Source organism: Mesitornis unicolor, unplaced genomic scaffold, assembly GCF_000695765.1.
Source record: "Mesitornis unicolor isolate BGI_N332 unplaced genomic scaffold, ASM69576v1 scaffold7920, whole genome shotgun sequence".
Taxonomy (NCBI): Eukaryota; Metazoa; Chordata; class Aves; order Mesitornithiformes; family Mesitornithidae; genus Mesitornis; species Mesitornis unicolor.
Genome location: NW_010156267.1, coordinates 35,494 through 51,665, shown reverse-complemented (window position 1 = coordinate 51,665; position 16,172 = coordinate 35,494). Strand labels below are relative to the sequence as shown.

Below are 16,172 nucleotides of genomic sequence, written 5' to 3'. Positions count from 1 at the left end.
ATGCTTTGGCCTCAAGTAAAAATAATCAACACTTCAGCTACTGTTTATATTTGCACACAAAGTATTTTTTTTCCTTTATACAACACAAGTATAAATAAGTCTGATCTACAGTTTCCAAAAAATACTTCTCTAGAGAAACTTCAGAGAGCAGGTCAGGTTTACTGTAATCCTCCTCCTGGAGGATCACTGTTAGGGGGCCTTCCTATAACTGACCTGTTATTCAGAAGTACAGATCAAACACAGTCTCAGGCTAGAAACTACAATTAATTGATGCTTCTGGGCAACTTCAGTCTTCCTCTTCACACACTCCTACCCCTCTCCTTGATGTGTGACATGATGATTTCCAAAGAGATATGAATTTAATGGTAACCACTTCAGATCCTATCCTATGATAACTGACCATGTCCTCCAGTTTTATCCCGAGCCTACTGAAATCATGAGAGTTTAATACAAGTTTAAAAAAACCTTGGATTATGCCCAGAGAGTAGATTTACACTTGAATATTTGAAAACTTTATGTGATTATGCCTTCTAAAAAGACAACTAACTTTAATGTGAAATTATTTCCCTGCTAGAGAATTGTCCAAAAATATATAATAGTAGTTCACTATGAATTCTACGTAATAGCTAATCAGCTTTTGTAAACCAGCACAGCTCCATGGCAAATGAGTGTTGATGTACCGATTCAAGTAACTATGGATTTGTACACTTTAGGTTTCTTGAATAATTTCTATAGGAACGTTTCTAGGATCTTAACATAAGTGCTTCTGTATGACTTTTTTCCGTGTTTTGAGAGGTTTTATCAGTTATTTAATATAAGTTTGAACTGTGGTTGGGAGTAAATGCATGGACTCTCAGCACTACTGCTTGCTGTTGGATGAAGAAATGAAACATTCAAAGAATACACAAGAGAGGCAGGCTATGAGCTTTCATTGGACAGCAGTTCCACATGATGTTCTTTAACTTCCAGGACCTACAGAGTAAACAGATTACTGCCAAGATGTTGGTAGACCATTTCATCCATGTGTTGGCTGGTCTTCTACAATTCGTATTCATCATGTCTGTTCACATGATGTCTTGTGAACTATGATAAAATACTAGGCTGAGGTTTATCCAACCGCAGCTCTTTATCTTCTAGTCATCATGGAAATGAGGACGATGGTTAAGACAATGGTTCCAGCAATTCCACCAACTGTCATTCCCACAATGTTCCCATGGACCTGCATTGACTGACACCTCTCACCCGTAAAGAAGAAGGCTTGTCCTGATGGGCACCTGGGAAAATAAAGTACAGATACACATGGATCAGGAGTTTTGTCTTGCCCTATAGGACCACCTCAAGGTCCTCACACTCACTCTCATGGATGGGCAGTTCCTAATAGAGGGGTTCACATCACAGCATCCCCACCTTGGTTGGAGGCTATTTACATCCCCTGGAAGCACCACAGAATAGAGTTTCTTTGCCTCACCTTATGGCTGCTAATAGAAATCAGTCACTGCAGTGAAATGCTTTGTTCCTACTGTTCCTTGAAAACCTACTGGCCCAAACCTCGGAGGTCTGGACTTTGAATACTTATTAACTGCATCATTTTGTTCAGAAGAAAGTCAAAGCAAGCAGGGGAGAGGTCTGTGATACCTGCAGCTTGCTCTTCCTTTCACATTCACACAAATTCCGTCATTCTGGCAAGGGTTTGGGTCACACGGGTCATGCAGATAAGACAGCCGGTCTTGAACAGGCTCCATCTCCTGGGCTGATCTCTTCTGCCTTTCAAGAATGAGGCCTTCCATGAAGGTAGATTGTCCAGGTTCAACAGGGACTTCGGTGTTATTGAGGTGACTTATATCTTTTTAAAAAGACAGAGAGAAGAAAGACATCAGACAACAGGGACTGATGCTGTATGTGGTATTCTTCATACCACGGGCTCATAGGGTGCTTTGTGGACCAGAGGGTACTTCCTGTCCATTTGCCCTTTACAGAGCTCTTGTGTACCACAGCAAGTTCTGCATATTTAAAGAACAAGCTGGAAAAGAATACTGAAATTATGGCAACTAGTTATGTAAATCAGTGGCATCCTGTGCTTTAAAAATTATGCAAAGTGTGGCTGTTCTGTTTGAAAATAAACACCACAAGGAAGGCCTTTTAGCAGGTTCAGTGCTTAGAAATGGACATAGCTACTGGTCAGAGTGCTTAGAGATGTCTAAGAAGTAACCTTCAGTAAATCATTGCCATTTAAATTCCTCTGAACTCATAATCACTTTAGTCAACATCACCCGCCTGAAACCAAGACACAGAAATGCTTTAAAAAATTATTTCCCATTAGAAGAGAAGATGACTCAGACAGGTGGCAACAGTTACTTGAATGTATGAAAAGATATAGAAAAGATCCCCCATTTGTTTTTGTAAGGAGAATCAAGAAGAGGTCTTTACCATGAAATTCTGCAAAAATAATCAGATCATCATTTTTCAGGAAGCTTCTCTGTCTCATCTGGCTGTGGGATATGAAGTTAGTCCATCCCCAGGCTACACTTCTATAGCAATTGCATGAGGCATCGAATTTCCCAGCAATTGATGGTCTGTCCCATATTAAGGTTCCGTTACCATCTGCAAAGAGAGTATGAGGGACAAATAAGAACCACAAAGTTCTGCAGCATGACTTACAACATGACTTTTTTTTGTGCATTACAGTCTTGAATGGAGTTCATGCTGTAAAATCAAGTTCAGAGCTGAAATGCCCAAACAAACCACAGAGGACTGACAAATTATGGGTGCCAGCAGGATCCTTAGATATGGTCTGCATGAGGGGTCTTAGCCTATGTGAGGGCATTTACGTTCCACAACTCCCCTTTCACCGAGAGCTAACCAAACACAAGTTACCTCCTTGCTGTCACCAGCTAAGAGCTCTCTCCTGCATAAGGACATTCCCTCAACAGTTTTTAAGCACCTATGGTTTAGAATCTGGCAGATTTTGTTTATTGCTATGTTTCTGTTAAACATATTCATATCTAAGGTTTAAAACTTCCTACTGAAAAAGCATGTACTAAACTTCCACTGGAAAAAGTGGAAAGGGATGGAGATTAATCTCCAATATTTTATGATGTACCAAACTCAGTATTGTCCTCTTTTTATTTCTTTAAATAAATACATTCATAGGAAATCCTAGGGCTGGGTGTGGAACTATGGTGCTGCTTGCAATATAAACCTGGAACTAAAAAGTAGTCCCTGTGTGAAAAACTTCATAATCCGCAGTCTACACCCAGCCAAGCAAGACAGACTTCAAATGCTGCAGGCTGATCTCACAGGTGCTTTCAGGTATTTTTGTCTCCAATACAACTACAATGTGAACCCTGTGCATTCACACCATGTACATTCAAGCTAACCAAGCTACCGAAATAGGGTTTTAACTTAAATTACTGTTGATTTAGTAATGAAATAAAGCACCCTGCTGGCATTACACCATCCTGTGGTGAGAGGACACCTATCATAATGGAAAAACCACAGGTAGAACGGGAATTGCCAGCTCTTAGGAGAACTCTGTATTTAGGGTCAACCTCAGATATTCCAGGGATTGTTCATAATAACACCAGCCTTCTATGTGCCACTTTTCATATTAGATGATCTTTCACAGACAGGAATTTTGAGTCATACACACGAAAGTGACCCAAATTGGAAAATGAAACCAAAGTCGCCCAACTCCGAGCTCCATGCTCAATCCTCTGAGTCAGACTCTTTGGCTTTCATTGTCATCATTCCTCCAGGCAGACACCACTTACCTGAGCTTACATGGCCTTTGCTTGTGGTGAAGCTTTTGCTGGAGGACATCCTTTTCAAGACATCAGGGTCCTGGTCCAGCACTGTGAGTATAGCTTGGCGGTTCAGAGCTGGCCACTCCAAAACACCATCGTTCTCTCCACTGCACAGGTGAAAGGCAATGCGACTGTAGCCACTGATTGTTGACTGGGGATACAAACTTATGCCGAAACCATAACCCTCAGGGCTGTAAAACCGGGGGCTTTGAATAACGTCACTTGATGCATTTTCAAGGATTTGGCTGAAATTCCGAATGACCCACACAGCTGTGGGACAGGGGGTTTCTGTCAGTGAGACGTCATCGATAGCAATCCCACCAGACGAAGAGCTGGGGTTGCCCTTTAGTCCTTGGAAGATGTAACGGAACTTCTTCTGGGCGTTGAGGGTTACATGGGCAATTTTCCAGTTAGAGTCGTTATCCGCTTTGGTAAAAGGAAAGCAAAACATTGCCATCAGCAGGATTAATGATGTTATGAAGCAGCTTCTTCCGAGCCAGCTGCATTGTTAGACAACTGGACCTCTCACAGAGTCCTGAAGGCTAGAGAACTTAAGTTGGCATTGTGATTATAATATTTAATTCAATATAATTAAAAATCTGTTGGATACATTTAGATTACTGGACATGTACTGGGAGCTCTTCACACGTTGGTGAATGACAATCTCTAGTATAAAGGGCAACAGGCTAAAGGCCAAGACTTAACAAGTGGATAGGAGTCAATGACCCAACATGTTAGAATTAACTGTTGCTGCCACTTTTCCAGGGACTTATCCTTCCATTGATATAGGCTGGTTATCACAGCTCTTGGGTTTTGGCAACAAACGCACAGTGCCACGGTGACTGAATTTGTCCTATTTTGCAAAATCACCCAAAGTGGGAATTCAGTTCACATCTCCAAAATTCCATGTTTTTGTATTTCAAACAACATAAAAAAATCAGGCTGGGATTCTTATTGACTGAAAAGGGGCATAGATATTTACATCTGAACAGCTCACTGTTAGATCATATAACAGCCAGTAGAGATCCGATGAACTAATCTTCAGCAGAGTCCAGGGTCCCTCTCAGTCACTGAGTGTAACATAACATTACTAGGAGCATTGTAACTTCTGCTGTGGAGCACCTAAATTACATTATTATAACCGTCAGTTTCACTACTGAATGCACTCACATAATACCAAAATCCTTAGCTGGATTCTGAGCCAATCTACTGCATTCATGGACTCAGTAAGACAACTTTTTCTCCCCCAATATTTTATATATTTCTCATACTCCCAGCATTACCTTGAAAGGTTTGAATTTTCCTCATCTTGCGAACATTTCCAGTGCCATCATCCTCTTTAAGCCAGATGATCAGCTTGTCAGAAAGGCTTCCTGTGATCCTGTAGAAGAACTGGAGGCACTGCTGAGTTCTCTTCGGATAAAGGATGCGGGACTCTAGGACTGCCACCTCGTCTGCCTTGCCGGAGCTGGTGCTGAAGTACATGAAATAGCCAGCATCTGTGAAGAAGGCATGGAGTGTCACTGCCCCTTCCCAGATCTCCTGCTAGCTACATGGTGTAAATTTATCATTTCAACTCCAGTCTTTTAGTAGGCATAAGTGTAGTAGTTAACATGTACAGTAAACAGTAAACCAGAAATGGTATATGATAACCATCCAAAATAGACCAGGATAAGAACAGAACTAGTAGTTTAGCTTATATATGGAACTCACTGCTGGCAGCTTGTGTCAATTTTGCATTAGTTGGTCTCATTGGAAGTTGCATACCTCAGGGATGTCAGAGATATGAGACAGAGGATTCAATGCTGATTACAAGTCACTAGTAAACATGTTTTTAGCCTAATTTATACTAAAGATAATCTAAAGATGTGATCTTAGAGATAATATGCCATATTACTGCGTAAAGAGTAATATAATTTCTTATCAGTGATGAAGATAAGAAAATAGGGTTGGACACCAGCACTCCCCTGACCTTGCAGCTCTTCTTTAAAGCTTGCCCAAAGACCTTTCAAAACTCAGCTTCTCCGTTTGGGATAACTAATTAAGAATTCCTGTCCCTCTAGCTTAATTGCCTACTAACATTTTCTAAAGTGCTCTTTACTTCAGATTTTAAATGTCTTCTTTTATTCTTATATTTACAAGGGATTCATCATTTGCACACATATCTCCGTATCACATGGACTTGTCACATCTGTGTTGCATTGCTCTGTCGTTATTCATTATAGTCTATGATTAAATTATCAAGTTAAATTCTTTTTCTATTTCTATTTTGTTGTTGTGTGAAAGCTTCCTCAGTTGGGGGCTGATTCCCTGCACTCTCGTTCAAGTTAACATCTGAGGCATCATCAATTAAACCTGTAGCTGCATAAATACAGGACAGCCCCCTGCATGGTTAGTGGAGCTTATTCTCCATTACCTCTCACAGGGTAGCAATGCTTTGAAGTCGTACCCATAAAAACCTTGCTAAAGATACCCAATTGCTTTATGCACATATATAACACTTTTCTACAAGTTAAATTTAAGTTCACTTTAAATACATTAAATATAAGTATGATCACTGATCAAGAAGCAGGGCTGTGAGTCTTATTCAGGTGCCAAACTGTGTTGTTGAACTTATCATGCTATCAAACCCCTAAATAACCTAGACTCTACATCCTTTTTGATAAGAAAGTCAAATAAAGACTGAAACTCAAAACATTAAGCATCTATGGCAATTAGAATATGGCCTTAGCAGACCTCAGCATGGGAATACAGGGATCAGATCCAGAGCTAGACTGCCAGCTCCTCTCTAAATGTTAAACTATACTTTCCCTCCTTCATTTTAGCCAGAAATAAGTAAAAAATCTCAATAAGTCAAACCTGTTTGGGCAAAATAAGATCCATCTGTGTTAGAAACCTAAAATTAGCCCCCACTTGAGATGTCTGCAGAACCAGTTCTCCAGAAATGCCCACATTCCTGGTGGAGTCAATGGCCCTTTGAAGGTCTCCAAAAGGAGAGGCACTCCCTACTCATGCTGTTTATTTAGGCACTCTGGAGCTCTTTAGAGACACCTACACCTCTCCATTAACTCTTCGAATAATGCTGATACTTACTTTGTACCGCGTCACTGGATGCTAAAGCATAAGTGCAAATTAAGTGCTTGCTTTAGGTAAATTTGATTTCACCTGATAATCTCAAGCAACTCAGCAAAATTATTTTTTAGTTACAATTACCTTATATGGAAGGGGAAAAAGGAGAGAAAGAATTTAAAGAGTCAGATGAGAGTTAGGAGCTTATACTTCTAGAAGCTGTCAGATTATTTTCTTGTGTCGTATTGCATTCTCAGACCTGACAGACAAGTACCAGCATTATAAGTGGCTGAGGATCTGTTCTTTCTGGGTTTGTCACATAAGGGGAATAATCTACTCCTGGGTGCAGCAAGTCAATTTTTTCCTTTATCAAAGAGTAACAAAGCACAACTGAATGTGCTTTAGGCCAGAATTCCTTCACTCTGTACTTAGGCAAAATTTACCACAAAAGTAACATTTTTTTTTAGAATTCTATAGTAGTTTACCCTGTCTAAACAATGACAACTCAGGCTTTTGCTTTTCAGAACTGTCTGCTGGGATTTAATCTTTATTCTCACTTGTAAACTAGCACCCTACAGCTGTGACTGGTGTTGATTCCACCCTTTCTGACACTTTCCTTTGAAAAAATGGCAAAATTGCTCAGTGAAAAATATCCCTACGTTCCAATCATAAAACGCTTCACAACTTTCTTCCACCTCCAGAACCAGCACTCTTCAAACTTAACTTATCATTTGCTTTGCAAACACAACATTTATGAGTGCTGTTTCATTCTTATCATGGGGTAACATAACTCTTACTCAGACTTTGGAAGTTGCAGTAAACCCTTTCCCAGGTTATATTTAAAAGACCTCTAGGTAAAATTGTTCTTTGTCCTCTTTTATCTTGTTGGTGTGGCGAACATTCCACTATGTTGAAAAAGTTTAACAAAAGCACGAGTGCAACCACAAACTGACACTCACAGGGCCAAGACACGTGAAAAGAAAAAGGGCTTTTTGATTAACTAGACAAATTACAACTTGGATGTTTGCTGAGTAAAGTCTTAAATACGGTCATATAATCCTGTGTTTTCAGAGCAGCCAGTGCTGGGTTTTCTAGAAGGTTAACTACAATGAGAGGTTCAGAAAAGTTGTTAAAGATGCTCTACAAAAAGCACACAAGTACAGACATTACAAGGGACCATTACTCCAGCTAACCCCTTTTCCATAGGAAAATGTTCTTTAACTTTGTTTTACCTCTACAGCGCCCAGAAAGTGTGTGGTCTTGCTGCCCTGGACTGCTGCTCTGTTGGTGGACCCAGTCAAGGTCGTCTCTGGTGCCCTGAATCATGCCACAGATATTTTCAATTTCAAAAGAGCACTGGTCCAAAAAAGTGTGAGTTGAAGCTGAAACAAAATGCACACATGATTACCTCCAAAGTAGCATTTTATCAAAATTTCTGCTTTAATTTGAGAGCTTTTTGTTTACACTAGCATAGACATAACGTAGAGAAGACAACCCACAGCAAATGTGAGCCCAAAGGCTCAAAAGAGTACAAGTTTTGTTCCTGGAGGAATTCCCTGCATAAAGATACCAACATTTGACCACTTTGCAGAAGCACAGTGACGGGTGGTGGCTGTCTTTGTGCCTGCCTGGACAGAGAAGTCACTTTGTGAACAGCAGTGGTGTTGCATTTATCCATTTCTGTGCTGGAGGTTATTGTTCTCCATGGCTCACTTGTCTGCTTGATGGGCATAAGCACTGTTTAATTCATTTCAAGCAAAGTCCACCCAGTTACTTTAGGCCAGTTCAACTGAATGTGCCTGCAAGTTGATGGTTCTGTTGACAGATCCACTAGGACAATAACTTCTCACTAACAATCATACATGGTGATAACATCTTCAACTAGCTTAGAAACCAACTAGACAGTGTTGAACTCCAGATTTAGCCAATCTGAGTTGCAAAATAGTCTAAAGCAGCATATCAGTAAAAGAGGAAAAAGTACAGTTGCATTCCCTTCCCAAAGAGGCACAATGAAGCTTCCCACACACCAGCAGAACACAACTACGTGTCTGAAGCCCTAGGAGCAACTTGGAAGAAAAGATGTGAATGGATTGATTTGCATTGAATAACTGAACTTTTACAAAAGTGAAAATTTGCCATGGTTATATTGTGACTTACTGCAGTTGTACATGCGATTCAGTCTTTCCAGGTCAATGGCACTGAAGTCCAGACGTTGTCCAATTATGTCATCAAATTCTGGTATCTTCGCTGTGATTGTGGGGATGCTTTCATTTTTGTTAAATGAAAATGGTGCGTAGTGCATCAATGATTCGTAGTCATAGGGGGTGTTCAGATCAGTGATGTAGCTGTCATCGTACTTCAGAAAATTGTGCTCTTTGTCTGGTAAAAGAACAGAAAAGTGCTTCATTTTTAGAGAAACTGGAAAGGAAATGGCTTTAGCATGGCCCCTTAGATACAGTTTTCTAAGGCAGAACTGATATACCCAGAAGCAATTACTTTATGATGAAATATTCAAATTTGATAAGATTTGTCTATGAAGTAATTTGGATAACAAAGCAGTGCTTTTAGATTGCAGTTCTGTGCCATCACATGTGTCTTCAGTAAGTTCAAGATCAAATGGCAATGAGCTGTAAAGAACGGGTTATACAGGGGGTCAGATTAGATGGTCTAATAGTAAGCATCCTGAAGAATTAAATTTAAGGCTTAATGTACTCCATTCCAGAGCCCGTGAATATTGACGTAAATGTTTCCCAGGATATTAGATCATATAAGGACAAGGAGAGGCCCTGGAGCCCTCCGCTCATTAAGGGGACAGGTATGACAGTCCTGGAGCACCTCCAGGTTCTGTTCTTCTTCAAAGCAAAGAATACATTACAAATCTGTGGGAAAAAAATATGTTTTTACCCTAGGTTGACAATATTGCTATGGTATTTCTATTTAAATGTCTTTTGGGAACATGTGTCTCATGGCTTCTCAGAGAAAGGTTTTCATTATGAACGTGTCTGCTAGGGCAGAGAGAGGGAGCCATTTCATATAGTTTAGTACGGAAGTAAAGAGATTGCCAGCATTTCCAACTACAGATATATGCAGAATATTTGGCATTCTCTCTCCAAGAAGAAACAGCACATGAGCACAACTCAGTGGATAATTACAGCTTCTCTGTGTAAAGCCTGCCCTTCCCTTCTGCAAGTGCATTCTGAGTGCAAAGGTCTTCAGTCCAAGGCTTGAGATTGTATAAAACCTTAGGATTGTCTTCTTACAGATACTTGAATTGCACCTTTTATCAAAAAGGGTGAGAAACTTGCTAATAAAGTGCTATCACTTTTTATAGCTGGGGACAAAATCTTGGCAGGACAGAAGCACGTGTAATGATGCTGGCTTTTAAGATCATTAACAGACAAAGGGTAAATTCTATGTTTTTTCAAAAGAAATATACCATATAGCAAGAAGGCTATTTAATTTGTCTTGTGTGTTTCCTATGAAATGTAATAGGCTTAATAGATTTTCTGCCAAGAGTAACATAAATAGGGGATATCTTCACTTTCCAGCAAGCTATCTGCATTGCAGTTAATGAAAATGCGTTACGGCAAAAGCTGTAACCATGCTGTTAAATTTGGATTTTCAGATCACTAATGTGGGAGCAGATGTGTGTGCGCGCACACAAAGCATAATCATATCAGCTTGAGTTCCCTTTAGAGGAGCAGACATCTCTCAAATGGATTCAGCAGAAGTTTTCTACCTTAAGTTCATCGTCTGTATCATTTTTTTGGTGTTCCAGATCTGTAACTACTGAACTCACTACAGGTAAATTGAGAGGATTGAGTGATATCTGTATTTTGAACAAAAAAATAAATCATGGAGCATTGGCACTGTTTTGTCAATCTTTTCAATATGTCTGGACATCATGGAGCTCACAATAGGGCACTGCAAGCACATTGTGAGTCTTCTTGTTTTGGAGGTGGTTAGTTACAGTGGTCAGCAAAAAGGGGTCCAAAAGTCAGAGTCTAGATACCATTAACATCATCATCTTCATCCCCACGATTCAAGATCAGAACAAGTTAGTAATAAGGTGAGTTGGTTTTAGTACTGTTCCTAACAATAAAAATAATGGTCTGCGAAATCAATATCTGTATCCCATCTTCTCTCAGCCACCTCAAAAGACACTGCAATTACAGGGCAAAGGCAAGCAGTAATGGACATGGCTGTCCAAGTTGGAGCAATTCAAAATACCCAATACTGCTCCTAGAGGTCAGCAGAAATTGTTTGTACCAGCAGTTCTCATTTGCTCAAAAGAGAACACAACATTTCCTGAATTTAGTTCCTTACTGATGACTATTTAACATGTATTTTTCACTTATTTGCAAAGATGGTGAATGCGTAATGCTGGAGACTGAAGAGATGAGCTTGTCTGCACAGAGCATGATCAATGGCAGGGCAACTTTGCTGCATTGGCACCATCGCTGGCATTACATAGCACCTTCACTGGGTACAAGAGGTCAGTCTTTGCTAGCATGTCTTTCTGAACTTGCTAGAGACTCCCATTCGCTCTTTTTCAGATATATATATGCTCATTAAGTAGTATGGAACCAGACCTGACAGGAGACAGAAGGAGAAACTGCCTGGGGACCAGGGGAACTGCAGAGAGTTTGCTGTAACTCATAAATCCACCGGGTCTGGTGAAACTAAACATAAAGGCAAGAACCTCCAGAGACACACTAGACAGGGGAGAGCAGGGTAGAGCCTTATTTTATGTGTCATATCAGATCTAATAACTTTGAGGCTTCTTTATGTACCAAGTAAATCTTTCCAGTTCCAGGAAAACCCGAATATCTGAGATAAAATCCTTTCAGATTTTGAAAGGACCTTTCATTAAAGAAGAACCACCTCACAGTTCAGGACAAGTTAGGATCCCAATACACCACGCCAGTAAATTCATAATTCACATTACACAGGAGGGAAAAACAGACTCTTTGAGAGGGAAAAATGATTTGTTCAAGATTAAAGAGCAGACCTGTCCTGGGACCAAGGGGAAAAACATTTTCTGATTTCTAAGCAAGGTCTCTTTCTTCTGGTCTTAGATAGGCTCTTTCCCCAGAGAAGTTGTATCAAAATCCCACTACATCTACAGATAAATATACAGGGTTCTCAGGTGTGGCCCAGTGTTTTTAAAATCCTATCTTTCTAAGAATGTTTTAAAATCTAGGAGGGAATAGAAGAAACTTATGAACCTGCACATTACAAAATCCAACGTGAAGGTCAGAACCCACCTGCAATAATTTGATCCCACCAGATTGTCACATAGTCATCCCGGTCCATCCGCGACTGCTCGTGGTAAAATCCTAAAGCGTGCAGGATCTCGTGTTCCACGATTGCTCTGTAGTCACACCTTTCCCCAATAGAGAGGTTCTGTCCAGTCTTCAGGTCCCCCACCATGGACCAACACCTGAGAAAGAGAGAGATCTTACTGTCTGTGAAGCAGTTTTCTTCTCTGTATTGAAGTTCTCGGTCTCCTCACTGGATTTAAAGTAATATCAAAAAAAGATTTAAATATAAAAGGAATAACATAAATCATTATTTAGATACTGACCAAATGCTTTGATAGTCTCCAAAAGCAGCCTAAGCCTCAAACTTACTAGAATTTCACTTCTTCTCTATGTTAGACAAGCTCATCTCTGATCTTTGAGATGCACGGAAGTTTAGTTCCATATTAGCTGATATTTTGCAAAGAAAGGTGCCAAGGAACATAATATATATTTACAGTTAACTCATCAAGACAGACTAAGTGTCTTACAGACAAGTATCTAGGAGAATTTAGAATAGCAGCATCTGGTCGTTTTTAATATCAACTATGCAATGCATCAGCCCTAGGTGGGAAATTACACCTCTTTGGGTGAGAGAACGACTCAGCAGAGGCTAACCAGGGAGGAATGGAGCTCCTCAGCCAATTCACTGGGAACTTTTTGGGGTAGCCCAAGGGTGATGGGAGAGGCAACAACTAAAGAACACGTGCTCAGACTGTGGTTTCATTTGCACAACACAAAGCAATGTTTAGATGTTTCCCTTTCCTGAAAAGCTGAATCTCTGAGTATAAACACCTTTCAGATTTTGAGACAACCTTTCACTGAAGAAGAGCCACGTCAAAACAATAGCAATATTACAATAAACTGGCTTTCCACAGCTTTTTTTTTTTACCTGTCTTCTAAAGATTTCAAAACCTAAATTCTGGCTATTCACATTCTTGTTAAGTTAAGAGGATACAGATAGGGGTGCTTTCACCCACTGCTGAAATGGAAAAAAACCCTAGATAAAGAAGTGGGAGCAGTGGAAGAAAATCCAGGGATGATGGGATTCACCTTATTGAAGAGTAACCATCCAAACACCAGATACCTATTGCAAGTTCATGATCTAAATATCCTCTGCAATCAGCAGGGGGAGGCAGCTGATTCCAAGCTCTGTGTCTAGGAAGGTAAGATGGGTTGCTTTCTGGCAGCTTTTTTCTCTGCGGACAACAAGCTTAGACTAAACTTTTATACTGCTGAAGTCAGGTGGAATAACTTCCAAGCTGATTCTACACTGCAAAAATAAACAGAAATTGATATAACGCTTACCCACTTTCTTTTCTAAAGAATATGTAGCTACTCTCTCCTTCGTATGGTTTGAAATCAACACAAGACTTAAGGCGGAACATTTCAAATGCCTGGAGAATGACCCCTTTGGCATTCAGATCTGGAAGACATACAGAAAAGCACCTTTAACACACTGCAGATCATTCACCTGGAGAGATAAGGTATGCACACAGATATATGCATGAGACTGAATGAAAAATGATTGAAAAGAAAAATAATTTAGTATTATTAAATTTATTATTAAATTATGTTTTGTTATTATAGCTGTGGAAGAAAAAATGATTTTAATATAAAGGAGCAATCTAGTTATTAGTGAATTTAATGTGAGAGAATCAGTTCTGAAAAAGGCAATTTTTTATCACAGCAACTCCAATGCAAACACGGGTTGGAGCTAAAATCTGAATAAAGTATCTGCAGTACCTAGGTCATCACCCAGAATATAAGGAACAGGGAACTTCCATCTGTAGGTGTCATTTCTTAGGGCGTTTCGTTGATTTTTCTGAAAAGGGAATTAACAGCTGGTGATGCATCTGCTGTAGGAAGATGGGCTGATTTGTACTAAAGAATACCATTAGGATGAGTGATAGTGATACATTTTTTAATTACTTACGGGGAGCAAAATGTCACCCTGAAAGAGGTCCAGTCCAGCAGCTGAAAAGCAATTTAACGAAAGATAATGTAAAAGAAATATCTAATATCAAAAGTATTTCGCCTCATAATCCATATAGAGCCTACTTATACAAGGTTAATGTCTTCAGACATTTACAGTAAAGGAGAGCCAGCCTCTTCACAGTGAAATGTAGAAACAGACCTGAAAGTAACAGTAGCTTCCACTCAACATTTACTACGCAGCAACGTCTGCATTTTGGTGGCAAAAATCTGGTGACCACTGTTTTCTATGTCTAGTTTGACAGCCTCTTGCTTGCTACCAGGCAGTGGCAACTGTCACACAATGAGGCAGTGCTCCACAGAATACAGTAATACTGAGTGATGCTTCAGGAAGAATATGGTACAGTGCACCATCAAAGGTTACATGGAAACGTGCGTTACAGGAAAGAAAAAGATCAGAGAAAGACTTTACAGTGTCTTGTGTCTTTTCCATTTGGTTTCCTTACCACTTATATAGAAGCTTAAGAAAACATCTAAGCTATTGTTCACTCTGTAAAACTTTATGAGAATCATATATAGATGGGGGGATGTTGGTGGGACTCAAGAGCCTTTTGAATTGGTACAGCATGTTACTGCCTTGACACCGAGGTGTTAAGTCAGACTTAAGTCCAAACTTCAGAAGTGAAAGACATCTTCATCCCTTGTTTACATAGAGTTACATTTCTAGGATAGATTCATGAGTGGTAGCCTGAGAACGACAATTCAAAGCCTACTTAATTATATTTTTTTAATTCCCTTTTTACCGTGAACTTTTCTTCCCAACCACCAGTCACCCACCTCTTTTTTAGAATGTGAAACTTCAGCATGTTGCTCACAGTTTTTCAGTGCTGCATGAGGATTTAGACATGAACTTACCTAAATTTATGTCGGGAATGTCTTTGATTATCTCACCAGCCTCAGCATCTGCTGCTGCAAGACAGACAAAAGATTATGTGTTCAGAAGTGGTGGCACACAGCAAGCAAAAGACAATGCTTTATAACTCAAAGCAGCAGAACACTTACTTACCAGTTTCACTGTAGAGGTACTTGACCTGAAAGAGAATAAAATACAATCAGTATAAGGTATGAGATGTCCCTGGAGTGAAAGGAGCCTGTAGAAATCAGGTTTCTACTTACAGATACTGGGGTACCATGAGTATAATGTAATAGAAGCGCTAGGCAGAGTGGGAAGATGCTGGAGCCCATTTTTGCAATGCAAAAAGAAACTTATCCCTCTAAACTCCTGCAATATATAGTGCACACTGCTGAGCTTTCCACAGGACATCAGCCAACCAGCTTCGAACTTCCCACCTTTGTAGCATTATTATAACAGCAAGATTTACCTCCTAAACGCCACATGAGGACATTGTTATCAACTACCTAAGTCCACTTTGGAGGAATATTACAGAGAGGAATGCGATAACTTCACGTCTTCAGTGCAACTGGTGAAAGACCCACCCAGACTTCATGTTAGAAGATCTCAATCAGGCCCAAAGTTGCTGACTCCTTCCACCGTGCTTGTTATCTGTCAGCATTATGATCTTGGCTGCACGGGAGGAAAGCCACGTGCTTAAGCAGAGTTATTCTGGATTTATAGCACCTCAGTGGCATTAGAATTTGGCCCAGTGCTGTTTTCAATTAATAATTAACATCACATTGTAAAGATTAGAGATAAAATAGACACGATTATGAATGCCCTGACAGTGTTTTCCCACAGCTGATGAGGGACTGATGCCGCTGTGCACAACATGCCACACTTTCCCTCCAGAGATGGTCACGTATATCAGTAGATCCTTGGCCTTCCAGCTCAATGCTTCTTTCTTTTCTGGTGGGTTTCAGAGGACAGACTTTTGTCCTGCACTTTGCTGTCTGCTTTCTCAGAGGACGTGGGTCAGGGAGGGCACGTGGTCTAACCAAGACGAGGATCCAGAAAGCTGTTTATCTCCACAGGTCCTACTCCATACCTGTTATCCCCTTGCAAATGCCCCATGTGCCCTGCAGCATCTCACTGCCTTAAACTTAAGCA

General features: G+C 40.2%; 1 protein-coding gene across 1 annotated transcript; it reads right to left on the bottom strand.

Moving 5' to 3' along the window:
• Window positions 1-1,126: 1,126 nt before the first annotated feature.
• Window positions 1,127-15,352, bottom strand: LOC104534644 (meprin A subunit alpha-like). The gene is made up of 13 exons (XM_010186562.1): window positions 15,259-15,352; window positions 15,023-15,076; window positions 14,109-14,149; window positions 13,919-13,997; window positions 13,481-13,598; window positions 12,140-12,315; window positions 9,030-9,251; window positions 8,105-8,254; window positions 5,087-5,302; window positions 3,771-4,229; window positions 2,428-2,601; window positions 1,636-1,843; window positions 1,127-1,274 (listed from the first exon to the last, which is right to left on the bottom strand). The coding sequence occupies exons 1-13, from the start codon at window positions 15,350-15,352 to the stop codon at window positions 1,127-1,129; spliced, it is 2,139 nt and encodes a 712-aa protein (XP_010184864.1).
• Window positions 15,353-16,172: the final 820 nt, after the last annotated feature.

What these genes read in the sequence shown, in the direction of transcription:
- LOC104534644 (XM_010186562.1), bottom strand. Translation starts at nt 15,352, where the DNA reads ATGGGCTCCAGCATCTTCCCACTCTGCCTAGCGCTTCTATTACATTAT. An exon ending in TAGAAACCTGATTTCTACAG is followed by an intron (nt 15,077 to 15,258) that starts GCTCCTTTCACT and finishes TCTGTCTTGCAG; the next exon opens with CAGCAGATGCTGAGGCTGGT. An exon ending in GAAAATTCAAACCTTTCAAG is followed by an intron (nt 4,230 to 5,086) that starts GTAATGCTGGGA and finishes CTTTTACCAAAG; the next exon opens with CGGATAACGACTCTAACTGG.